Genomic DNA, 27590 nt, shown 5'->3' with positions numbered 1-27590 from the left:
GACAAAACAAAACAGAAACAATGAACAAACAAATCAGGAAGGGAAAATACTTTTTCACAGCACTCTACATCTTTACTCTGTAGCGCGCTGCCTCAGAGCATCTCTACTCAGAAAACCAGACATCACCTCTTGCCCTCATCAGAGGAACCTTCAGTTCTTTACTCACAGCAGAGGAGCATGCTCTGTGCTGTTCTGGGTCACATGGCTGAGGTCGAGGTAAAACACTGGAGCGTTTGTGGTCTTGTGTCCTTGGACCTGAGCCTTAAAGCTGTTTGTGTTTGCTCACTTCCTCGGAGCCTAATTCACACACGCTAAGGAGATTGACAGACTCGTACTGACCTATTAAACAATAAAGATGAGTCACACACAGCGCTCCCATTTAAACTCATGCCGTCACACAGAGCTTCATTAAAACACATCGTCAGGACAGGCGGGCGAGCTGTTCACTGTTCTGGGCTTGTAATCGCATATTAATCACATATGTAATCACATATTCATTCACTGTACTTTCAGGGCAATTAAATTATTTCATAAACATAACACTTGAGACACAAACTTTTCCACAAGGAGACTGATGCCATGAAGCCATTTGAAAGAGACATCATTAAAATTCAAAATGGATAAAAGTAAAATAAAAATGAAGAAGGATTTTAGAATTTTGAGATGATTTAAGGAAGGATTAAAACAAGTTTGGTAAAGTATGATGTCTCTGGATAAAATAATGTGATACAGAATAACTTGAGACTCAATGTCTAAACTTTTTAAATATATATATTAGAGATACCACTTTTTTATGACCGATACGATATCATAAATGTGGATATCGGCCAATATCAATAAAACTGTTTTTTTAAATATCTTGCTGCATTTTGTATAAGCTCAAGTTTAAATAAACAACAACACTAAAGCTATTCTGTTATACCTGTATGTAAAAAATACACTGCACCCAAAATATTTCATAGTTCAGCAAAACTGATCAATCTAATAAACTTAAACCTACTCCATCCTCCCTATTCTGGTATTTTAAAGAGTACTTAGCAGAAATATTAAGCAACCTAACTAATAGGGCTGCAAACTCCCAGCAAAAAAAAAAAAAATAGGGAACCACCCCCAACCTCCACCTCATGATGCTTAATTGACGTAATCAACTTTAATTTGATGCAGCATGAAGAAAAAAATGCACAGAAATAAATTACTTTTGAAGAATAATTAAATAGATTCAACATCTTTCTTCTACAGAATTGCAGACTGCACAGATGGTACCTTCCCAAAGGAAAAAGTACTATAGCTTACTAGGGTATATTAGACTTGACAGTTACTACATACAGTAATGGACTTCTATATATTTTACATAAGATTCAAACTTTGGGTGTAAGATTCAGAAAATTAATTATTAAAAGCTAGACATTTTAAATGAGAATAAGAAAGAAAAGTATGTCTTTGTGCCCCCCTTTTCCCTGTTAATGCCCTATCGGCCCCCCTGGCTAAACTAGATCCGCCCCTGCACAGTTACCAGCTGTCAGCTGCGTAGAAAAGGATCCTGGTCTACAAAGTAATATTAAATAAATTCTAACAACAGCTTATCAAGGTTAAACGTGCTGCTGTTGTTCAGCCGCTGGTTTCCTCTTTCTGGTGCAAAGTGGGCCAAAAACAAAGAAGAGAGACGGACTGGCGACAGAAAAGCCGATCAGCTGATCATTAAGTAGTTTCATGATTGAAGTAGCAGCAGGAGAGGGAGGGAGAGAGGCAGTCGCTCCATATATCGGTTGTTAAGCTTAACGTGGGAATGCTTTACAAACATTCAGAGATGAACTCACACACTTGCTTTACTTCTCTCTGGGATAACTTCCTCGGAGATGAAATGCTGGTGAGGCTACAAATACACACAGCCCTATCACAGCACACTGCTTCGACGTGCAACGGTTATGAGCCGAGTTACACCGTGTTGCAAGTTTTGTGAGGTGCTTTTTTTATATGTAATGGATCGGATTACATTTTTTATTTCTCTCCGATATCCGATCCAGTAATTTACATCAGTATCGGACCGATACGTAATATCGGATCGGTCCATCTCTAATATGCATCAACACTTCACCGAGTTCTTTTGATTCCTCAAAGGCATCCAATGGAAGACAAAACACTGCTCAGTAGACCATTTAACACTTTATTTCTCTTTCATATTACTTCTAGAAGGGAGATGCGTCCTGCATGACACTTTGTCAGTTTTTAACAGTTTTATTACAGAAGCTCTCTCATTCTAGTCTAAACAACAGTGTCTCAGTAACTTTCCACTAGAGATGGTCCCCTTTATCTACTTTTTCCCAGGCAAGCCTGAGCGAGAGTCTACAGCTTTCTACTCCCCAAGGACACATGGTCCAATGCCTTTATTTTTCAGTTGAGCATCTTGGCTGTCACCTTCTTGATGTTTTTAACCCAGACATAAGGAACAAGAGGGGGGAGTGACCATGAAACGGAGGAACGCTCCATGCAAACAGACAGTCTACATATTTCAAAAACATCCATCCATCCCTGCTTTGCTGTGCTGACTTCCCTCGCCCCAGTGACCTCCTTCAGCTCATCTGGGGAGACACCAGGGTGCTCCCAAGCCAGCAGCTAGACAACCTCTTCTCAATGTGTCTTCCACCTCGCATAGGTATTCCAAGGTGCATCCAGGAGGCATCCTGGTCACATGCTTGAACCTCCTTAACCGCCTTCTGTCAATGTGGAGGCCCACTTCACTCCTAGGCCCTCCTGAAATAATCAAGTTCCTTACTCCATCTCTAAGACTCATTAAAGCTTTAAGGTTTCTCCAAATTTATAAACAGTACATTTGCATAATGACTGAAATTAGCAAGCTTTTCATAAGGTTGGCAAAACTGCAGTCAGCTGAGACCAAAGAAGTTGAATCAGTGACAAAATGTTTCTCCCAGCGTCAATGCAACATTCAAATGAACAGAAGCATTTGAATGGGGTGTACCTAATAAATGTCCAGTGAGTGTATGTAATATAAAGTCTGTAATAACAGGTTTGTTGGGGATTCTAAACTGGATGAACATGTGGGTATGGTTTGTTTTTGGTTTAATGCTTCTCCATGAAGCTATCATCAACTATAGATAGATAGATAGATAGATAGATAGATAGATAGATAGATAGATAGATAGATAGATAGATAGATAGATAGTGTTATTCCCCCCTAGTATTTTAGATAAAAACTAAGCTCTTATGGTTGTTTTATTTTTGCTTGTTTTTGTGTTTGATACTAAACACAAACTCGACACATGCTTCTGTGTCTGAACCTGTTTGTGTAAGTTTACTGTAGGTGTCTGTCCTGTAATCAGCACTCTGGTTTCATTGTCTGCGTGTGAGTGTCTTTGACCTTAAAGCAGCCATCTGTCGTCCTGCCTCTGCCTCTCTGCCTCTTAGTCAGACGAGGAATTAATCAAGCCAATTACTCCCATGCTGAGATCTAGGTGAGCTGCGTGACGTGTGCTGGAGGAGGTGAGGCCAATGTTTGTGTACCGGCGGGTAGAATTTATACACTGGTTGGGTTTTTTTTGTTTTGTTTTTTCATTCTTTGTATGATGTGTATGTGAGATCAGTGATTTTCTTTCTTTTTTTTACAGTCTCATCATGTGCATCAGTCAGAGGTTAAAGATAAGAATGGCGGAGAAAGAAAGATGCCAAAAACACTGACAGGAAAAGAGGTGTGTCCTTCCAAGAAAAAAATACAACAAAGAGGAAGAAGGGGAGGAGAGGAGGAGAGGAAAGGGAGGTAGAGACAATAAAGGATAGAAAGACTTGAGCACTCCTCTGGAGTAAATCCCCTCAATCTGATCAGTGTGTGAGGAAGGAACTAACTAACTCACAGCGTGGACGCACAAGCTTTAAGGTAAGAACGCCTGTGTTCATTTAACTAATGCCATGTATGTGCCATTGGACATATTTGAATTATATATATTTGCTGTTTATGTGTCAGGCATTTCAGTACAGTGTGATAGATGCAGCTGCATTTATATTTAATACAAGAGAGATGAAAATGAGTGCTGGCTTTGAATCATCTGGATTAAAAAGATAAAACACTACGATGGGTACACAACTTTAATTTGTTATTGTTTTCAGTTTCTTATAACTCTGCTTCGCTAAACTTAACTGAAGCAATATGAATATGTTAGTTTATTAGAGTATTGCACAGTATTGTCTGGGTAATAAGAAAGGTCTCAGATGCTTTTTCGTGAGCTGTGAGAAAAAGAAAAAGAATAATTGTTCAGAAACAACAGTGATGTCACACTGTTAAGTGAACCAATCAGATTTCCTTTATTTTTTTGTGCATTTAACTGAATAATTCACAAACAAAGAACCAGAATAATTAAAATTATTGAGGTTTTTGGCAACAATCCGAGTTGTTCAGCATATAATAGTTAATTTAAGCATCAAAATTGACATTAAATTTCTCTGTAACTGGCACTTAAAAAAATGTTTGGATAATTATTGCTTAATCTTGCTTTTTAATGGGGATATTTTGCATATTTTGTGGCCAAAGTGTGCACTCTATGTATCAGGTTAAAACCTCTTAACAAATTAAATGAGAGCTCAACGGCACCGATGTCGATGCTGACATTGATCTTTTAATGCACTGGGATAATTATAATTCAATGTGCTTCTACAAAAAAACGTGTGTATAAACTGAGACCGGCTCATTTTGCAGAATGGGCTGTTCTTGAATCACAGCAGTTGTCAGTTTTGGAGATTAATCACACGACTTAAATATCCAACTTAACCATATGTTGCTGGTTGGTGCACGGCCCCGGTGTGCAAGCTCACTTATCTCGGGTTAAGTTAGCACAACAACTGTTTTCAATTAGGTTAATTGAGGGACCTGTGGGTGGTAATAACCTCTAAACGGAGGCGATTGGGTGTGACACGGTTCTGCACTTCGACCATCTGTCCCTCCTCTAAGCCATGTAAATCGCAGCAGGAAAAACAGAGGCAGAAGATGTCAGGTGGAAAGGTTACAGGCTGGAAAACACCCACGTTAAAACCATTTAAAAATGAAGATTTAATCACCTCAGACTCCATCAGACACACACTCACTTTGTTTCATTATTGATAAAATACAGTGAACCATCAGCGCACAGACATTGGAGAGGCTGGTCACTGCGAGCAACAGGTGGTCATAGAGGTTTAGCTGTCACATCACGTGTGTGCCATTTCAAAATGCCGACCCCGTATAATGAAGGACACGTTAGAGCTACAGAGAGGTCAGCTTCCCTTTATGATACAGATCATGAAGGGAAAAAAAATGCAGCCACATAGATTTAGATTAATATTAAAAATGTGCTCCTACTTCACCGCTGGTCCTCTGTAGCTCCATCCAAATTCATCTAAAAACATCCGTATTAGCACTGGTGGGAGGGGTCAGGTCTCAGCGTGGTCATGCTGTAACTCTGGCTTGAACTAATCCTTGTTTGGACAGGTTCTGGTAGTTTTGGCACATGCCTCTGCCATGAAGGTTGCTGCCCAGACACACTAAAGCTAAGTGGGGGCACAAATGTCATGCTGAGGTGTTTAACCTTCACATCCTGCTGAGAACTGAAGAACCTTTGTGTAAACTCACTGTCCCTTTGTTTGTTAAAGGAAGCTGACACAAGAAGAACAAAAAGCTAAAAAGAGACACTTTTATCTAAATCTGACAATGTCTTAAAACTCAATTACTAATATATAAGGATTCTTCTGGACCTTTTAGCTTCATTTTACAATAAAAGAATCAATGGATTCTATTAAAAGAGCGTTAACTAAAATCCTTTGTTTTGTTTTGCAGGTTTCTTCTATTCTTCAGTGAGGAGAAGAGAAGAGAGACCACAATCCACAAGAAAACAAACTCACACTCACATGTGACTGAGTTCCTCACAGCTGAGTTGATATTTTGGGGATGGAGATTTGTTATTTTGCTCCCTGATGCCTCCTTCACATCAGCAAAGAAGTCAGCACAACCTTTACTTCAGGTGGCATCACACATTTTGAAGCAAAGCCAAGCTTCTTTGTCTGTACAAACTCTGGATGGAGATGATGAGGAACTCGCCATCTGTGCAGCTGTTCCTTGCTCTCTTTGTCTTTTCTTTACTTTCATTCCTCCTCTGGCCGGCATGTGCCAGCTCAGGGTCTGACTATGACTTTGGAGCCCACCCACGCTTTGTGTGCACACCTATTCCCGTGGACGCAGACCCTTCCTGCTTCCCTACAGCAGGTCCAAGCGTAGGTGCAGCGGGGCCCAGCGGACCAGGCCATCAAAGTGCACCTCCTGCTGGCTGGTGGGGTGCGAGCGAAGAGGCCAAAGCCACCATCCTCCACCTTAGGGAGAGCCTTGTCCAGCAGAAGGAGATCATCCTGGACCAAAGAGAGACGATTCGGGAGCTCACGGCCAAGCTCACTCTGTGCGAAGGCTTCGGACGGGATGCTTCACCCCACGACTCGTCACACTTGCATCACGCTGGGGCGGCCAGCCATCACTCATATGCTGACAATGGGCACTATAGCAACCAGCAGGGTCACCATGGAAACAGCAACCTCATACCAGACTCGCCACACTACCCCTCAGTGGGAGGGCAACGATTTGACGGAGGGCACAGTGGCAACAACCACGGGAAGGATAAACATGTGACACCGGGGGACGTCGCATCATCGCCAGAGCAGATGGAGAGGATGCTACAGGCGCTGAAGGAGAGGCTGGACAACCTGCAGGTGAGCATGAGGGAGACAGAAGTTTTAAAACTTTTTTAAACTGTTGAAAGGAAGAAAGGCTTTATCTAAGCCGTTTAAGTAGATATAACTCAGCTGATGAGGTAGAGGGAAGATTGTGACGTTCCCACATGTGGTTTTCCTTTGTTTGGACATTTGTTGCATCACTGGAAGCCTTAAAGCGGTACACCCACTAAGTACTTTAGATAAAGGAGCAACTTAATCGCATAAAGCCACTCACGCTCAAGAGAGTCACTCTAATGTCCTTCAGTGGGCTCCAAGGACCAGCAACAAGCTCAGGGGTGGACGTCAGAAAGGCAGTGGATTGACCGGGCACATTTAAAGACCTCGAGGATATTTGAGTGTTTTGAAGTCTGTTTGGGTACCTGCCCTTATGTGCTGTGTTTTCCATCTGTTGTGATCACAGACAGGTGTCAGGAGCTGTGGCGCATTTGTGAGGGGGTCTAAGATTGGCAGTAATTATCGTGATCTCTCTTGACAGACTCATGATCAGGGCACGCACCACAACTAAAGCCCAGATTACCTGAGAGGAAGGGAAACAGACACAGAGTAGCACAATGAGTGTGAGGGGGACCGATCAGCAGCACAACTGGCTGCTTTGTTTGACATTACACAAATATCTGCAGAAGAAATAAATAAATAGACACCAGTCTTTTATAAAGATTGAGCGAGACACAAAAAGCAGATGTGTTACATTGATACATTAATAATGTGCCTTCACCTGCGTGTTTCCACCTCTCTCTGCAGAAGAGGAACACATCCATCACATACTCCAGCTCTCTGAAGGAGTTGCTGCAGAGGAAGATCGACACACTAGAGGAGCAACTGCACCATCATACTGACGGCCACGGTGGCCCGGACCACCATGATGATGACAGCAGCCACGGAGACGACAGAGAGCATCACGCTGATGACCACCACGATGACGGACACCCCGGTGACCACAAAGACGACCGCCATGACGATGGACATCGAAACGGTCACGTTGACAGCGATGGCGGCCACACGGAACACCATGATGACGGCCACAATGATGACCATCACGATGCAGACGCGGACCATGATGATGATGACGGTGGTGATCACCACGACAACGAAGCCGACAATCACAGTTACCTTCCACACACAGGATACAGAGCACCGGGGCCGCGGACCGGTTTCCACTCAAATAAGCTGGAAACGATGCTCAATCAGCTGCACCTCTCCGGTACGCTGTTCAGCAAAACTGCTTTTTAAACCACGCTCAGGTCTGATTGTTTGCTCAGCGAGTGAATGTTGTTATGTTTCTTTAAGCAGGTTCCAGCAGGAAGAAATCAAAAAGTCCTGATGCGTTCCAGATCAGCTTCCCTATGAGGACCAACTACATGTACGGGCGGGTGAAGAGGACGCTGCTGCAGGAGATCTTTGCTCTGACTTTGTGTCTTTGGATAAAGGCAGGAGTGGGACCCGGACTGGGGACACCTTTTTCTTACTCTGCGCCCGGACAGGCCAACGAGCTGGTGCTCATCGAGTGGGGGAACAATCCCATAGAGCTGCTGATCGATGATAAGGTGAGCGAGAAGAACCACGAGCTCGCCTCTGTGTCTGGATCGTTGTCATTTTAAGAGAACTTCTTTTTTTTATGTGTGGATCAACTTGAACAATTCACAACAAACAAGGCTGCTATGAGGATAGTTAAAGTCTATGCCAATAATCTAAAATATTATGAAATTTAATAAATGAATTATATTATAAATAGTGAAAATCTAAAATGTAAAATAATATACTTAATACACGCGTAAAAATTAAAATATTTCAAATGTAATATTTAAAAAGACTAATCAAAATGAATTGAAAGCATTCATAACTGAAATATTGTCAGTTTATCAACATTTGAATCAAAATCTGCCTGATCTGATATCTTTGCTGGGTTTTTTAGTCATTGTCAATCAAACCTGAACAAGTCACCCAATAAATCAGATTAACTTTGGTGATCAAAGTCAAGTTATTTGTAAAAATGTACTTTTATTAACTACTAATGCTTGATTTATACTTCTTTATACATATAAGGTACTCATGTAGTGCTTTTTTACTTAATTTGAGTACTCAAAGTAATTTCTTAATACAAGCCCTATTCAGCCATTGGTACTCGTGCTTTTTTTCTAAGCCTAAGCACTTCACCTAACATTCACTCACACTGGGACGGATGCATTGGAGGTAACTCGACATGTAGACTGGGGGATCCGGGGATAATGAAATACCAGAGTTTTACTGAAAAAACAACAAACAAACAAGCTGGACATATTGTACCACACAGAAGTCAACAGTATTTTTCAGTTCAGTGACTCCATTTAGCAAACACGAAGCAGGAACCTGCTAAAGCTGCCTGGTTTGCAAATCTGTCAATCAAAGAACCTATATATACATAGCTCTAAAACTCCAGGAGTTTTATACAATCACCCACTGCACAGCTGGCTCACCCACACAATAAAATGATAGTTTTAGGCTGTGAACATTGATTTTAGTTTGACTTGCTTTTGAAGACAGCCTCTAGTGGCCACCAGAAGAACTGCAGTTTTTGGCACTTCACTGCTGGCTTCATTTTTCAGGCCTGGATTTTGCTCTTCGGTCTTCAGCAGTGGCTCTGCATGCACTGGGCATTAGAGAAAAACAAACAAACAAACCAGAGGAGATTGAAAACTTTTTTTAACTGAATTTAAAATGTTAATGAAAATTAAAAATGGCACACTCAGTCTGCTGAACTCTCCTTTTGACACAACAGGCTTATGACCAAACCCAACCACAAGGGGGCAGTGACATGCTCATTTTTTTACCCTGGTGTGGAGGAAGTTAAAAATAATTATTATTATCTGCTAACAAAGTGTATCTGAATTGAAATCATATATCATTAGAACATGTTTACATTAGTTTTCCACATCCCCTCCACAGGCAGCGACTCTGCCCCTGTCTCTGAGTGATGGAAAGTGGCACCATGTGTGTGTGACTTGGACCACACGGGACGGACAGTGGGAGGCCTACCAGGACGGGGTGAAGCGGGGGTCTGGGGCAAATCTCTCAGCTTGGCACCCCATTAAAGCTGGAGGGGTCTTCATCCTGGGACAGGAGCAGGTAAAGTCAACGCGAGCTTTACTCCAGAGATAGAGGCAAATATTATGTCCAGAGTTAATATCCAAGCCATTATGACTCTTCCCAGTATTAAATGCCTGTATGTGTGCTCATGTTGAGGCTCCAATATACTGCAGACTTGCCTTCATAAAAACATCTGACATCATCAGTGACTCTGTTATATTATACACAGGAGATTTCACATAATCTTCTATATGTTAGTGAGAAGCATCAGATGTTCATAACGTGTCTCTGATCGATGAAGATGATAATCATCAGGTATTGATCGTTGTCGTGCGTCTCCTCTTCAGGACACTCTCGGAGGGCGCTTTGATGCCACTCAGTCATTTGTGGGCGAGATGTCGGACCTGCACATGTGGTCACACGTCCTGAGCGCCAGCGACATCTACAGCCTGGCCTCATGTGGCAGCCACCTCAGAGGTGACATCATCGCCTGGTCCGACACGGAGGTGGAGCTTCACGGAGGCGTCGCCAGATATCCCTTTGACCCCTGTCACTGAAGGTCGTTACCCTGATGGTCTGAGAACATTTATGAAGAGAAGCTACGGGGACTGAAGGAGGATTAAGATAACCACTCAGAGCCAATGCCTTCCCTTTGAACTCAATCAGTGAATTTTCTATAAATCAATGACCAATGAAAGGAAACATGGTGATAAATCTTTATTCACAGGTAACGTGTAGGGACTCTGTGACTGTAGGCCATTATTTGTTGTACCCACGAGTTAGTATTTTACTTAAACGGACAAGTGCTGTATGTGACATATTGCCATATTGTTAATAAGACAAAATAAAGTTGGTGTGTGCTAATCTTTGCAGGCCTTACACGGGGTCTGCTGTGGTGACAAATTGTAAGTTGTTAGTTTGAATGAAAGTCAGATTCTTTTTCCTGCTCTGGATTCTCTTTTTAAAGGTTTCCATGAAACATACAGCTACTTCACCAAAGAAATGTAGACTTCAGGTTAAACTTTGTGTTGATCTTTTCTAATTTTATGAATCTGTGTATCATAGATAGGTCCATGTTGGATTTTGAGAGAAATGCTGAAGATCCTGTGAGACAGGAAGTGTTTTACAGTTAATACGTGGACTCTTGCCTCAGTTTTGTACCATAAAAGGGCTTCTTTGAAAATGCTGATTATACTGTTTCATCCAGACTTTTATATCTTCTCATTGCAAATTCCATTTCTCACTGAATTAGTTTGTAACTTTTGATGTCGGCTGCACTGTGAATTTGTGAATCTGGCCTTGATTGTATATTTATCATTGTACAGTAATTTGTTTTTTAGCAATGTTAGAATTTTCCCATTGTGTTTGTCATTGAAAAAGTGTTTAAATAAAAAAGTGTGACAGTTTAAGTGTCTCATTTTTCATTTGTTAATGCAGCGACTCCAAATGGTACTCTGCAGTTTGCATAGCTCTGATCAGTGTTCACGCTTCATCACTGTCATTTTTCCAAGATATGTGAAACACTAAGCCTGGCAGACCTCACGTTATCGCTGTTGGACTTGCAATAACAGTGATGATTTTATATTTGTATAAACGTATGTTTTTGTTTTGCTACTTTGTTGTGTGTCATCATTTCAGATTAAATTGTTGCGTAGTCCTTTTTCCAGGTTAAATCAGAGAAAAATGAATAAAATTCAAATGAAATTTAGCACAGATATCTTTAAAAAAAAATTTAAATCTCAATCAATATCTCAGAAAAACAAAAAACACAACAACCGCTCATCTCCATTTACCTTTTATTGTTACACAGTAGTTTACTGGCACCAATGTATCACGGTTTTCCTTTTTGCTACATTTACAGATGATCTATCCATCTTCACCTCACAGTAAACAAAAATAAATAAATACAAAATAAACACGTTTTTTGAAGGTGGCGGCTCCGGGGTGAAAGGAATCAGAAACAGTGGTCCAGCTTCATTCAGTTCACTTTAGTGTTCATTCTTGCAATATGAATGAAAATATTATTTTTTTTGGCAACTTTGCATTTCAAGAATACCCAGAAAGTGAAGGCCTACAGAGAGTCTCTGTGATGAACAAGAAGCACAAACATGAAAGATAAAGTGACACCCTGGAGGGTGAATCATAAAAGGGAAGACCCCATTCAGCTTAAAGCAACATGATCAACATCTGCTGCTACCGCTGGAACTGATGAGGTGATGTATCGACACAGTTCACACTTCAGCCTATTAAGCAGCGTCTACGCAGGAAGCGATTCGCAGAGACGTGGCGATCATAAACCACAGAAAGTTAGTGACATTCAACGACTTCACCCGACTATGGCCAGGGAAAAATAAAAAAATAACCAAACACGCTGATGATGCAAAGTGGGCGGATCCCAGATGACTCTTTCAACGCTGCAGGATAGCGGTGACTGACATTCAATCTGGCAGTAAAAACAGGGAACGATATGCTTCCCTCCCTCTCCGCAGTCACCTCCTTCAGCTGATCGAGGAGAACACCGAGGCGTTCCTCAGCTAGCGTAAAGAGATAACTCCCCAGCGTATCCTGAGACACCTTCACAATCAGCCCTCTCTCCACAGCAGACCGGCACAGCATTCACATCACTGGAAATGTGGCCAAATCCTGAGTAACCCTCTATGTCAATCACCGGTATCCTGCGCTCTCACTGGCAGCTTCAGTTCAGTTCAGGAAAGAAAGGTTTTTCCTCTGGATCCATCTGCTTTGCTTCACCTGTTTTTTATTTTATTTTTGTTGTTTGTTTGTTTTTTAAACACCCTTGAAATTGCTGAATGTCGTTCACTTTCTATAATCTCTGAATTGCTTCCTGTGCAGACACTCCTTTAGAGCAGGGGTGTCAAACTCCAGTCCTCGAGGGCCGGTGTCCTGAAACTTTTGCATGCATCCCTGCTGCAACATACCTGAATAAAATTAGTAGATCATTAGCAAGACTATAGAAGTTGCCTGCATGCTAAGGTGGCAGTTCAGCCATTTGATTCATGTTACAGCAGCTCATGAGTGAATGAACATGGTGCAATAAAAGTACTTTTAGAAGTACATTTTTCCCAAACACTTAACATTTATTTAAATTTACTTGAGGAAGGGTTAGGGGTTGCCACCTCAGCATGCAGTCAAGTTAGTCTTGCTAATGACCTACTAATTTTTTTCCAGATGTGTTGCAACAGGGATACATGTAAAAGTTTCAAAACATCTGGAGGACTGGAGTTTGACACCCCTGCTTTAGAGTACTGTTTTCCAAAATGCTAACATCGATAAAGTGCAGTTAACAAACATATTCTCTGCCATCTAAAGCGCCAATTCTTTAAACTACTAGATTAAGATCGACGACGGGAAACAAATCTAAAAGTCTTATTCTTTATATATAAATGTTTCTATGTGATATTTCGAAGTGTTTCTCGTCTCGTTTCTCTTCATTTTAAATCGCTGTAGTCTTCGGTAGCTTCGGTTTGTAAACGGCTCCTTCACACTTCATCTGGACTCGATCGTGTAACAACCGAAGCCTAAGACCGAATCTCTGCTTGTGCTTTACTGGGTCTGATTTACTCAGCAATAAATAAAATCATGTAGTGTGTGGTTACAGTTAAATCAGACTACAAAACTTCATTCTCTCAAAAGAAGGTACAACTGAATGGGGTCATAAACTTTTGCATTAACAATCTTCCATTTTAAATCTTCTCCAAGTCAACAGGAAACACTAACACTTCTCAAACCAGTGCACTAGCATGATCAGCGACGCATCAGACCTACGACCGACGCCTCAGTTTATCGACATGCAGTAAAACAGTAGCTCATACAAAAAAACAAAACAAAAGAATAAATTAAATCATTTCTATGCGCATAGTAAACAAATATGCTAACATCTATTTACAAAAAGTGTACATTGTAATGAGCTGCCTTTGTGATTCCTTAAAACTCACTATAGCGGACAGACCCGACTAACAGTTTGACGTCAGACATGTTCGTCTTGTAGTGTTGAAAATGATGTGTGGCATGCTATAACGTTACATCTGCAAGAACATGATGCTAACTGCTCAGTGTCAGTGGTATAAAGGATTTGTTAACAAGCCTCCAAACTGGTACTATGATTTTCTACTCTGCTATTGCTCAAACATGTTAGAGAAACATGCTAAAGAACATTTATATATTGTCTAAGTGAGCTTAACCGCGCAGCTGTCTGCTTATGTTCGTCTCAACTCGACCGTACTTCATGATCAACAGTAACCTGGAAATATAAATATTGTGCATTGTACAGTAATGACGTGTCTACAGTACCCAAATGTGGACAAGTAGTAATGTAAAACTGTTACAAGTACTACAGGAAGCAATGAGAACAAGTTAGTCATCTGAAATCACTCGTTTCCATCCTCACTCCACTAACTCAACGTTAGACGTATTAGTGTTTGTGTCATGAATTCACATTTTGTCTAGGGCAGGGGTGGGCAATTCCAGGCCTCGAGGGCCGGTGTCCTGCAGGTTTTAGATCTCACTATGGGTCAACACACCTGAATCACATGATTAGTTCATTACCAGGCCTCTGGAGAACTTCAGGACATGTTGAGGAGCTAATTTAGCCATTTAAATCAGCTGTATTGGTTCAAGGACACATCTAAAACCTGCAGGGACACCGGCCCTCGCGGCCTGGCGTTGCCCACCCCTGGTGTAGGGTATGCACAATCAAGAAAGGCAATGTCTCGTTTAGGTTCAGAGGACTTCTAACCTGAAAAAGACCACATTCACACTAATGCAGAGGAATCTCTGACAGATGTTTGTTTCATTGGTTTTGGATCCACACCTGCGTCTTTATATCACCTCACAAAAATCCACTACATGTGCCAAAAAAAGAAAATTTTCCAACAGGCATAGGCAGGGGCTCAAGCCAGCCTAGAGTGTTTGTGCTGAACAACTCGCTGCTATTTGTAGGGGGTCTGTGTGATGAAATGCAACTGCAAAACTCACAAAAATGGACAAGATCAGCAGAGATCAAGACAGAAAATCAAGGCCTAAATCAAGTTGCGTGAGCATTATTATACCCCCCTCCCCCAAAAAGATCTTTGCTTAATGATACTGGTGGTGATACTGGGGATTTATGCTTCAGTGGGAAATCTGCGCTGTAGCTACGCCGTTACTGCAAACCCATGTGTAACCCTACAGCGTAACCTGACGTGGACCTCCGTACAAATGTAACTACACATTGGGTCGATGCAGTAATAAGAAATTACTGAAACTATCGACATGGGCATGAGGGAATGTACATTGAAGTGGAAAAACTACAAGGACAAATATGTTTACCCCTAATAAAAACAAAAAGACTGATGGCAGCAAAGAGTGGGGACCCAGCAGCATATAAAACACTGGGACACAGCCACATGTTACGGAAGCGTAAATGCCGCTAACAACGTCAGCTGCTTACGTGGGTTATGCCGTAGGCTCTACCTAGATTCCCTGCAGAAGTCTAAATCCGGCCTTACTGTCTGAAAGTTCAAGCCAGTCACAAAGCAGTGAGTCATTATTTGTTCCTTACTGAATTTAAACCCTAAAGCTCAAATGCACATGAGAAAAGGGCCGGATTCCAAGACTTTGTGTGAGTAGTTCCACTGAAAACATCAAACTTCCCAAAAGTTCGCAGATGTTTAGTAACGCAGACAACCAGCAGCATAAAGGAACCTTTTAGTTCCTGTGAGGTGCAGACTTAGCTAATCTTAGCTTTTTCAGGTCCCTCATTACCAAGTATAATGAGTGTGGCGTAAAGGCCAAAAAAGTTGTTTTAGAGATGATCAGCACTGGTGTGAATATGGTCTAACACACGCCTGTAGTGTGTAACAGCAGTAGTGTAAGAACCAAGATAAGAGGCAGCCACATAGGGTGAGTTTCTCACTCTGAATGTGGCTTTTCAAAAGTCTGGCAGATAGGGCAGCAAGGAAGAGTCCTCAGAAAAGGAAGAGACGGCTATTAGGGATAAGGAAGGAGGGGTTATCAAAACTTATGAACGAGTTGTAAGGAGCAGGGATGAAGGAGCTGAGGAAGACAGGGAGAGAGCGAAGGGCGTGATCTATGGCTGCTCCTCTTTCTTCTTAAGTGATATACGTTTCTTCCTGGCAGCAAGCATCTCATAGAAGGGATCCACACTAACAGCAGATCTGAGGAGATAAACAGTGATAGAAGATACATATTACCTTTTAACTTTTACCCAACAGAAAGTACTAAAAAGGAAATAAATTCTCCCAAACAGGAGAATATGACGTTTTTGGTCAGAATTTCCTGCTGTTCCATCACTAACCGCGTTTTCTTTGACATTTTTTATTTACATACTTGATGCTGTGGATCCACTCGTCCTTCTCCTCAGGTGTGGGAGCAGAGATGCGGTACACCATGTGGTTTCCTTCCACTACTCGCCCATCAGCCTCCGTCTTACACGCTTTAATCAGCTGACCACGGTTGTTGGGGATGTACAGCTCAAAGCAGTTCTGTTAGAAAAAAAAGGAGATAAAAATGTTTTGAAAGTTTCAAGCAAAATACTGTTCATCACACTTTTTAGCAAAAACAGCCACTTACAGGTTTCCTTGGGTCTTCTACTTCTCGAATGCTAAGGTTTTCCAAGGGAATGATACCTCGTGGCTCTTTATCCTGTAAAAACAAAACAAAACATGAGTTAATAAATATTTGTGGGTATTATTTTGTGTTTTATGATGATTTGAATCAATATGACAAAAAAACCTTTAAATTGACCCATGTGTCTTTTTTTCCTTAGATTAGCATTTGTACATCTTTATTTCTGTACTACTTTTTAACTTTGTGGCTCAGCAAGCTTCAAGCAAAGCAACATGCTCTTCCTTCACTCACAAATACATTTTTAAGTCTTGCAGTTTTCAAAAATCAACTGATCACAAAATCCTTTTTGCCTCACTAAAACAAGTGCGTCACATTCACTGCAATCTCGAAGCCATTAGTCTGAGAAGTTAGCTTCTCACAGTGATTATTATTATTTGAGTTTCTGGGGTAGTGAATGGAAATCCAAGTCAAGACAACCGGTTACATCTACCTCTCATTTTATTTTAAACAAGTCACACAGGTCTAGAAAAGGATCCATGACCCTCACCGGTCGTGAGGAAAAAAATTGACTGTTTTCCGATCGGTTGTTGGAAGTCTATTGCAGTCACTGGAAAAATGATTGCAAGAGTTCAAGTAACGCAACGGATTTCACCCAGCGAGACCCAGCAACCTCCGAGAATCACTGCCAGCCACTGTCATGTCTAATATCACAGACAGCACATGAGCAATGCGTGCATGACATATGATGAGAAACCTTAGGAAAGAACTTCATTGCTCTGTGACTTCAGCAAAAACCTTCCAAGTGACTTTATGGGCTTAGTCACTCATTTAGGGTCATAATGAATAAAACCTAAAGTCCATTTTGTAAATTTTGTTCATTCTAAGGATGTTTTCACACTTTTAGTTTGTTTACTCTCAACTGGATCAGCTGATGAATTTGTAACCTCCGAATTTAATCTACCAGGGGTTTGCTTTCATCTCAGGCTACATCCACACTAGCTCGGATAGATTTGAAAACGGCGTTTTTGTCTGAAAACGCTCTGCGTCCATGCTAGCGTTTTCAGTGGTTTTCACAGAGTTGCGCGTCCACATTGAAACGGCTGAAAACGCTTACGTTCCAGTACTGCGCATGCGTGAGATGCAAGAAGATTCGACCTGTCTTATTTCTGTCTGCTGCTTATTTACCTTCCGGCTCTTTGAAACGTTGCGGCAAAAGGTCGAAGAAAAGCACAGAGTTTTTTAAATGGACTAACAATGAGGTGGAGTTGTTGCTGCGAGTAACACAAAAGTACAAAGTTGCAAAAGCGAGTGAGAGTTAAAGAATTTGAAGAAAAGCTATCTGGAGCATGTACAGACTGATATTAATCTTTAATAGGGCTGTCAGAACTGAGAGTGAACAAAACAACTGCTGTATAATGCCCTCATATGACTAACATGCATCTTCGTTTTAGAAAGTCTCAGTTTTCGCTGTCCACACTGCGACGCGAAAGCACCGCTTTGAAATGTATGTTTTCGAGAACATTTTCAAAATGCTGCGTTTTCCATCAGCAAAAACGCCGTCTCAGTGTGGACGGGAGGCCAAAACGGAGAGAAAACGATGTGGACGTAGCCTCAAACAGAAAACAAATTAAAACGTGTCACTACAAACCAAATGTAACTGGAGTAGGAGCAACAAAAGTAAACAAGTAGTAGGTGTTGAGTTCTAGTTGTCACAGTTTCATTTACTCTGCACATCTGTAATGCCAAACGGTGCTCCAGAATGCAAAGCATACCTGGCTAGAGGAATGTGTTTAGCTCAAGCCTGCATACACCATAGTTGGATCAGATCGAGCACAAATCATGAGCTTGTTTAGAATTGGACAAAGATTACCTCCTCTAAAGGGTGCAGCTGTTTCGGTTCAGACACAGTAAAACAGTGAGCGATTTTAATGGACTAAACTGTAAAGGTGTGAACACACCCAAAGGCAGGATGATTTTTCCGAGGATTGCTGGGTAATCGCTCGTTAGCCATTGAATAGTTAGATCCAAACAGACCAAGATGGTAAGGTCCATCTGGGGGCTGAATCAGAATTTAAAAACCACTGAGTGATGTCATGGAGGATAGATCCATCTTTTATATTATCTATGGTTCCAGCATGACCAGTCAATACTACCCAGACTATAAATAAACACCGGAAACCCAGACGTGTTTGCAGAGTTTACCTCCACTGAGACACTGAATGAAGACAGAGAGACTTACTGTGGTATATTCAAAGTAATAAAGGCAGTTATCTGTGAGAATGAACCATCGACGTTTCCAGGTTTTCACCCTTCCCCCTGAAACACAAAAACATTGATGATGATGATGAATGGCAAGAGAGGAAAACTAGCTCTGTGTGTATTACTTCTACAATCTACAGAAATCTACGTGGCTAATCGATGTCTACAACTTTTTGAATAACTCTGTCAGTACATACCTCCTGAGAAAACAAGCAGCGGCAGTAGAGGGTGGAAATCGCAGTGAAGAAGGAGAGGGGAAAAAGGAAAGGGAGGATTTGGAGGAAGACAGAAGACAAAACAGAAACAGAGGAGGAGGAAGAAAAGGAGATCATATTAGTGACACACAGATGACAAGCCCCGCCATGCAAAAGAAAACAATCAGATTTTAAGGCTGCCATAACACAAGAAAGTGAGTCTTCTTTTTCACCATCATGCTATGGCAATTTTTTTTTTATGCCACAACACTGAACTGATTATTGGAGGCAAAGAGAAAAGTTTATCACAGCACAAAGCTTTAGCAGAGAGTACAGTAGCATACAGTATTAATCACTCTAAAATCTGTGGCAATGCACACTCCTGACCAGAGTTACTGTAGTTTATTCTTTTGTAATTAGTTTTCATTTTATTTTGTTTAGTTTTTGTTTTTAACTCTGTTGAGTTTCCAGTTTAGTGTTTATTAGTTTCAGTGTTAGTTTTAGTCTTTTTAAGTATTATAGGATGGATATTGTATGCCATAAGTACAGGTATTACAATAAAATAGAACTTTTAAAAAGCAGTTAACTTACAGTCTTGTAGACATCTAATAAACATGCCCATCAAAGTCTCATCAGGAAAATTATCAAATACTATAACTCAGGATATTTCCTCTATATTTTCATTTAATTTAGTCTTTTCTGCAAGTTCACAAAATTGTTTTCATTTTGTTTTCCTCTCAGTTTTATTTTATTTCCATCTAGTTTTAGGTTAACTATAATGACCCTTCTCCTGACATTTTAAAAGCACACACACACACAGAGACAGTGATGAAGAGCAGTGCTCCCCATCACAGCAAAAACACCGTACCGAGCTTAAGAAGCCAGCCCTCTCTGTCAGGGTTGAAGAAGGTGTGTGTCAGGTCATTGCCGTCATCTTCCGGGATCTTGAAGGGCTCGTTCTTAATGCTTTCATAGAGATTCTGAAGAAACAAATAAGAGAAACATAAGAACACAGAATAAACATCTCTCTGCATCTACAAAGAAAAGCAGTGCTGGGTTGATCGTACTCTGAGCAGCTCCTCTGGTAGGTCTCCCCCCTCATTGATCCCTCGGTTCATCGAGATGAAGCGGTCCACTCCAGGTTTGTCTCTCACGTTGGGATTGTGGAGGCTCGTGTTCAGCATAATTATGGCAAAAGAAAGCACGTAACATGTGTCTGTGAACAGGAGAGACATATGTTTACATTCAAGGTATCTACAGAGTAGGGTTTTTTCTTACTCCATTGCTCTTAACTATTAGCCCCTTAATACCACGTTTTGACACCTCAGTGTATATCAATAAAGATGAGGTTTGACAACATTTTAAATAGTTCCTGGGTTTTTCCAAGGGTGGTTGCATAGGTGGTGACCAGCCTCATTTACTTCTGATGCAAACCGAGTCACTTTGTTCTTTAAGCGGGGCAGAAATATGACAGAAAGCACTCATTTCAGGAAAAAGCATAAAGGGGTACTCCAAGGGTTTCCATCGGTAAATAGTTTAGCATGTTTTACGTATTATTCAGTTTTTCATGAGTTACATTTTTCTGTATTTTTATTGTCTTATATTATTTTATGTAAAGCACTTTGTAACTGCAAAAAATAAAAATAGCTTATTTAGGTTTGAACTCGTCAGCTAATTTGGGTTTTAATGTTTTACTAACTCTTCAGCGCTACTGTCAGGTGTGAAGTAGCCTGAATGAGCAGTGAAGACTGTGGGCTGGCATATCAGGTCATTTCTCGTAAGACAGAAACTGTTTGCATGAGAGCACATATTCTGGAAGGCCACTCCTCACTTTACTTTCCGTTTCGACTGCACTGACAGGAATTCAAAGAACTCAAAAACAACAATTGTTCACTCACACCGTAACTAAACAATTGATTTAAGACAAGCTTTCAGTATCACCTATTCTACTTGAACTGCAGTGCGACTGTGTGTTTATTTTACCAGTGCTCTGGAAGACACCGGGGTTGCAGTGGCAGTATCTCTGAGCAAAGGCTTCCATCATTCTGTCGATCTTCTGAGCTTCACCAGGCAAACGGAAACTCCACAGGAACTGTCTGCAGAAAACAGGTCAAGGTTTAGGTCAAATCAGAGGGGAAAAAAAACTGTGCTAAACAGTCGCTGCCGCTCTGTTTCATAACCTTTTTCCATCTGCATCCTCAGGTAAGAGCGAGAGTGGGATTTTCCACTGTTGACTAGGCTGCTCACCAGAGGATGCCTGATACAATTGAAGCTATTTTTTTCCACAATACACAAAAAAATCAGAGATTACCTGAGGGCCTGGACGAGGTTGAGATCAGTAAACTCATGGAGGTCAACGAAAGCCTGCAGGACTTTGATGTTGAAGTCATCTCTGCAAATCATAGAGGTCAGTTATACATGGCTGATTAAAAAAACAAGAGATAAGATACAGAAGAAATGTCAACGCCTTGCACCTTTCTCCGAGGTAATCTCCTATAGCCGTCTTGTTGAGGCCCTCTCCTTTGTATAAGAACTGAGCAATGTCCTCTGGAGTGTGTCTGAGCAGCTCATTCTCCACCAGAAATGCAATGCCCTGCAGAGAGAAGAACGAGTCAGTCACAATCCAAGGAATCTAGAGGAGACACATTCAGCACCTGTTTGAATATTTGAGGTATTACCTTTTTAGGATCCATGTTGAATTTCTTCCTTCCCATTGCCACATGCCTACTTTTCTGTAGAGTTTTACTGCAGAGAAGATAAATGTGTTGGCAATAATTAACTTACGTGATCAAATCAAAGCTTCTGATAAAAATGGATCCTGACAAACCTCCATGAAAGCTATCACCAAGTACCAAGACTGTTTAACTTATAAACACCAACATTCTTCTTCAATACACCAAGAACATGAGGTTTACATCAATGCAAAATCTTGACATTCACCTAGAAAAGCTATGTGTAGAAAATTAAAAGGGAAACAATTACTCCATTTATTCACTAAAATAGAATTACTATTAAAGAATATTACCCCAGGCAGAGTGGACACATACAGATTTTCAGCCCCCTGTTTTTATTCTTGGATTCTACACGAGTAGCTTTGCAGGAGTCACAGTTCAAAACAATGCATAATTATCTTAACCCCGTGAATCTGAGATATTTTGTTTTATAAAAAGACTAACATCCTTTTCATGTGTAAGTAAAAATGCCTTTTTTGTTCTTCATTTGCCAAGAATTGGTAGAATCGTTTTCAAAGGCCAATAATCACATATCCCAACAGCATAATTAAGTTCAATTCGTTTTTATTTATAGAGTCCAAACCAAAACAACATTATCCTTAAGCTGTTTAAGGCTAACTTAAGGTAAGGTAAAAACTCTATAATGAGAAAACCTCATCAGTCACAGCAACCCCTGTGAGCAAGCACTTGTCAACAGGGGGAAGGAAAACTCCCTTTTAACAGGAAAACTCCTCTGGCAGAACCAGGACTAGAAAGGAGCAGCTATCAGCTACAACCAGTTGCGGGTGAGAGGAGGGAGACAGGACAAAAGACACATATTCACTTTAAGGTTAGAGTTAGGGGTTAAACTGGGACATGGTGCAACCTTTTAGCTCCTCCACCATCTGGTTTGACAGCAGGTGAGTGGAACTGCTTTGCTCATAGTCAGAAATTTAGGCCATGTTTAATATAAGCTTCCACAGTTTTAACAGTATGCATCACAGAAAATGAAATTTCTCATTTAAGCATATATACAACAGAAGTGATTTATTACTCCAAAAGCATTTTCTAATGTATTATTATTTTATATCACTTCCTCTTTGTTTTGTTTTTTAGAGTAACTGATGTGGGTTTTCTTATTACCTGCCCTCTGTGCTTGTCTCCAGTCCCTCTACCTCTAAAATTGCCTCTCGTAACTCCTCTCTGAGCCTCTGGATCTCCTGCAGCAGGACGCCCTTCCTCCTACGGATGTCCTCCAGCTCAGAACGCTCCTCTGGGCTCAGGTCTACTGGGACTGTAAGGGAAAAGAAGAAGAATGAGTCAGCTACTGATCCATATATAGAAGGTGGTAACTGTGCCCAAACAATCCCAATCAAACGCTGTCTCCCACAGTGGCATAAATATGATGTACAACAGCATTAACACTGCTCCGTTGACTGACTCCTAAAATAAAGCAGATTAAATTAGAATTAAATCTCTAAATGCTTCTTACACTATGACAGAGAAACTGCTCCAAGCCTGTCCCTGGTAAAGCACTGATTAGTTAAAAGCTTGGTTAGTTAAAGAGAAAAAATACAAAAATAGTCTTGGATATTAATTGGGGCATCAACCTATGTAATTACACAATTTTCAGGGAAATGAGCTGACTCCTCTGAGATTTTGGCTGCCACTAAAAAGTGAATGTACTTTTGTACATTTGGTGTGGTCACTTTAAATTATTTTCAGTAGGACTCCTATCTATACTCTGTTCATAGCAATACACTGTGATATACAAACAGGGTTTTCCATTAGGGGCAACTAAAAACATAAGCACCACTGCACTGCCTATAATTTAGACAAACTTAGAAGTTCATGCATTTTCCTGTTATTCTGGCCATTTTTTAAACAAAAAGATATATTTTTAGCTGAAGTACATTTCTCTGCAGTTTTTAAAAATGGCTACTTAAAAAAAGCAAAACCCTTTGCGAGAAGTGCCATTTTTTTATATGAGTGAAATAAAAACTGTATAAATCCACAAGAAGTAAGCATCACACTGAACGACCATCTCGCTCTAATACTCACTTTAAAAATTCAGGATGTGGCCAGAATCAAACCTCTAAAGCTAGACCAGGAATCAAGACTTGACTTCTGCATTATGGAGAAGTATAATTTATTTCCACTGCATATAAAATGTGTTAAATATTAACACCTGGATAATATACGGACTTATTACGAACTACATTAGCACATACGGCCTGACTTAGACTTCTGCGGGGAATCTTTGCAAAGCCGACAAAGTGACCTACGTAAGCGGTCGATATTATTGCCAGCATCCTTGTCTGAGGTACGTATGCATTAATTACCATGTGATCATGTTCCAGTGTTTTACATGCAGCGCCAGCCGATAGAAACAAGTAAAATGCTGGGAGTTTTTTGGGTCTCTGCTTATTGTTGTGGTCAGTTTTTTTCCCCAGAGGCAATCATATCTACCCCTCTATTTTATCGCACCTCTTCTCTTGCCCATTAAGAAATTTGCTGACATTTGTGAGTCCTTATATTGATGCCATTATTACTCTTCATACATTGAGGCGATGATGGTTATTCTCTCACTGATTAAATCAAAAACTGCCGCAAAAAAGTATGTGGAAATGCACATAACAAATCCACAGCGCAAACCAGCCCAATAGCGAGTACTCCAGGCTGCGCTGACCCGACATGTAGTTACATTTCTAGGAAAGTGCAAGTTGGGTTATAATGCAGCATTCAGAGGGGTTCACGGTTACGCCATAGATTACGGTGTAGATTTCCCACTGAAGCATAACTTCCCAGGAAATATGACTGCTTCGCTTATACTCGTGGCAATAAGTCTGTGTTGTTTGACATAACCGAAGTCTGTGCATTTTGCTGTCCTGCCTATCTTACATTTAAAAAATAGATAGATAGATATTTGTATATATATTTAATTCCCAATCCTGGTGACAGCCGAAAACCTCAATAGTGAGCATGGGTGCCCAGTTGTTGTCTTCAAGGTTTAAAACCATTTGCCAAAACCATAATCTTTCAATGGCTGGACAAAAACATGGACAAAAAGTGACTTACTAATAAATGCAGGTCTAGTTTCCGAATGCCACAGTTACGTTAAACTATAAGTCTGTTTATACAACTAACTCATTTCAATAAGGGCCAACTAAATAACAACATTCCTGCAATAAATTAAAATGCTATGAAGCCAATAATCTTCAGTGTTTGCTGAAGCTGTTTTCATAGGCAGTGTTAAATATTTTATAAACCTCCATAAAACGATTACAACTTAACAGCACAACAAATTACAGGCTCCAAAATGAAAATAAAGTTAAGACATGATAGTGATAAAACAGTTTCACATAAAACTGAACATGATAACCTTCCGATAAGCAGTCTTTTTGCACCCAGTTCAGACATAAAGTACTGTGTAAAAAGCCTTGAGTCACCCTTCATTTTGTCAGGAGATTGAGAAATAGATTTACTGAAACATGTAAAAACATAAATTGAAATAAAGTATGCACAAGGGCGTTTGTACAATTCTCACAGACTTGAAAGTGGTTATTTGTTACAACCACCTTTATTCTTCAAACCAGCCTGAACTGTTAGGCAGCTTTCTTTTCATTTCTTTAAGTGGTCTTCGGGAGTAATTCTCCAGCCTTCCTGAAGGACACTCACAGCTCTTCTTGGATGTTGTCTGCCTTTTGTTACATTCTCCGCTTCATTAATGAGGAGGTTGGGACTCTTGAGAGGCCAATCCATGACTGAGTGTCCTGCTATGTTTTGTTTTCTATCCAGGTATGCTCTTATTACACTGACAGTGTGTTCGGGATCATTGTAATGTCGAACAATCAAGCTGTTGCCAGATGGTACTGGTAATTTTCCAGATATTATTATACGATGGATCAAAATCTGATACTTTTCCACAATCACAATTTCATCAGTTTTGACAAGATCCCCAACACTACCTGCTGAAATGCAGCAACAAACCATAACAAAGTCTCCATCTGGTTTTACAGATGTACAGCTGTAGACACTCACTGTTGTGCCTTTCTCCTGACTACCTCTGTACATATTTCTAATTTGGATTCATTACTCCATAAGACCTGTTGTCATTTATTTTCAGTCCAGTTCTTGTATATATGTATGCTATAAATATTATTCCTATACTGGAAGAATAACTATTCTTATGCCTCAGCCTTTTCTGTCCATTTCCCTTCCTTAAGAATGGCTTCTTGACAGTCATCCTTCCACTCAGACCAGGCTTGAGTGAACAGTAGATGGATCAACTAATTGAACTAAAGAAATTAAAGAATAATGTGTTTTTGCTAAATTAAAATTGACTATTTTCTGAGTAATTTGTTATGTTATGTGTAGGTAACACTAGTTTATGCCTTATGTTAGATGACTTTTATGCTTGAAAGATTTATGTATCAGGGTTAAGTGGCTTTAAAAAAATTAAGGGGTTCTTGCGACTTTTTCACAACACTGTAGATATTCAAAATAAAGTCAGTGCTAATGAAACAGATAGTGCTATTAAACATACGTACATGTATGTTGCATATATGCATATTTTAGAGATGAAGTCACTTAAATGTATGACTTTTAGAGGGATAATGTCTGAGGTTTTCTTAACTGTGTTTTATCACTGTGCTAGACATTATATTAAAGTGAAAACATCAATTTAATCACCTGCTATATGAAATAAACATAAAAGCAGTACCACAATCTACAGCCTCGGACTAAATCAATACCTCTGTAAACTCCATTAAAAATAATATTATTAGGATAACAGCATTTATCTGAGCAGGGTTTACTGCAGAAAACGTTGACCTAGAGGTCAAAGCAGCAGTGTTTACTCTGCAAAGCAAGCAGCTGCTGTGCACCACCACCACGCCCACAGCCTGGATCAAAGCCGTGATCCACGCAACAGCATCCACTACACTAACTACCTAAAGAAGTTGGTGTTTTCAACGAAGTACATCATTATTTCGAGCCTTTGTGTAGCCTAAAAGCTAGTTAGGGTTTTATAAATCAATCCACCGTGGTTAGCTAAAAAGTTAGCTTTTATCACTCACCGAAACGACCAATGTTTAAATGGCCTCATGCAAAGATAATGCATTTCCTAAGCTAGTTGAAACTGTAATATTGTAAACATGTACACCCATACCTCTATAAAATATTCTCACCCTTTTTCCGTGGTATTTTATTTCCATTTAAATGCTAAATGAGTTCTTGAGTTCTCACCTGCGCTAATAAACTAAAGCTAGACTGTTAGCCACAGTTGGCTAGCGATAGATACCCTGTGCGAATAGCTACTTACTGTAGTCCAGGTCATCCATTTTTGGCGCTTTACTTTTAGGCATAAATAGTTCAGAATCGAATGTCATTCAATGTCAAAAAATAGGGATATATATAAATATATCCTCAAAACTAAACGGGAGAAAAAAAGACAACCACTGGTGTCGAAATTTTGGGCCGGAGACAAAGGAGGTGGCGACACCGGAAGTAGTGTCTGACATTTAAAGCGGTACACTTCCGGTCAGCTGTTTTTCAAAATAAGATGCCTCGCATTTAAAGCTATTTTTAAATGATTAAATTGGCATTAAAGCACAACAAACCCTACTGGTTGGAAGCTGACCTACAAGTAATTTCACCGATTTATTTCTAGAATAAGTCTTCTGCTTCTTTCAGCTGCTTTCTTTCTCTTCACCTACCTCTAGCATCCTTCTCTGTCACTCCAATCCTCTGCATCCTTCTTCACTACATTAATGAATCTCTCTAGTCTTCCTCTTTTCCTCCTGCCTGGCAGCTCCAAATTCAAAATCCTTTGTCCAATATATCCACTGTCTCTCCTCTACTAATATCCAAGCCATCTCAGCTTTGCTTCTCTAACTCAATATTAACCAAAATCGTTCAGAAATGTTCCCTGCACCTTGCTGCATCTGTGCCATGCAGAATTTAATCAATCCTGAAGTAAAAGGGGGTCCAACTCAGTACAAGCATGGCATAC

At 40.4% G+C, this 27590-nt stretch overlaps 2 protein-coding genes across 2 annotated transcripts; one reads left to right on the top strand and one right to left on the bottom strand.

Annotated features, from left to right (window-relative positions):
• Nucleotides 1-3815: 3815 nt before the first annotated feature.
• LOC102782777 (neuronal pentraxin-2) lies at nucleotides 3816-11234 on the top strand. Its single transcript, XM_006804818.2, has 6 exons — nucleotides 3816-3889; nucleotides 5819-6738; nucleotides 7504-7963; nucleotides 8053-8306; nucleotides 9685-9864; nucleotides 10173-11234. Exons 2-6 carry the CDS (start codon nucleotides 6058-6060, stop codon nucleotides 10380-10382), a joined length of 1785 nt encoding a protein of 594 aa, XP_006804881.2. The 5' UTR covers nucleotides 3816-3889; nucleotides 5819-6057; the 3' UTR covers nucleotides 10383-11234.
• Nucleotides 11235-11604: 370 nt separating this feature from the next.
• On the bottom strand, nucleotides 11605-27080 carry cyth2 (cytohesin 2). The gene is made up of 12 exons (XM_006804819.3): nucleotides 26901-27080; nucleotides 22721-22871; nucleotides 21545-21611; nucleotides 21341-21459; nucleotides 21178-21258; nucleotides 20850-20962; nucleotides 19934-20082; nucleotides 19735-19846; nucleotides 18653-18729; nucleotides 16417-16488; nucleotides 16174-16328; nucleotides 11605-16001 (listed from the first exon to the last, which is right to left on the bottom strand). Exons 1-12 carry the CDS (start codon nucleotides 26965-26967, stop codon nucleotides 15914-15916), a joined length of 1251 nt encoding a protein of 416 aa, XP_006804882.1. The 5' UTR covers nucleotides 26968-27080; the 3' UTR covers nucleotides 11605-15913.
• Between the last annotated feature and the right edge of the window lie 510 nt (nucleotides 27081-27590).

This window comes from Neolamprologus brichardi, chromosome 11 (genome assembly GCF_056152115.1).
Source record: "Neolamprologus brichardi isolate AB-2024 chromosome 11, ASM5615211v1, whole genome shotgun sequence".
NCBI classification, from domain to species: Eukaryota; Metazoa; Chordata; class Actinopteri; order Cichliformes; family Cichlidae; genus Neolamprologus; species Neolamprologus brichardi.
The sequence above is the reverse complement of the archived record's forward strand: the minus strand, read 5'-3'. Positions and strand labels throughout refer to the sequence as shown.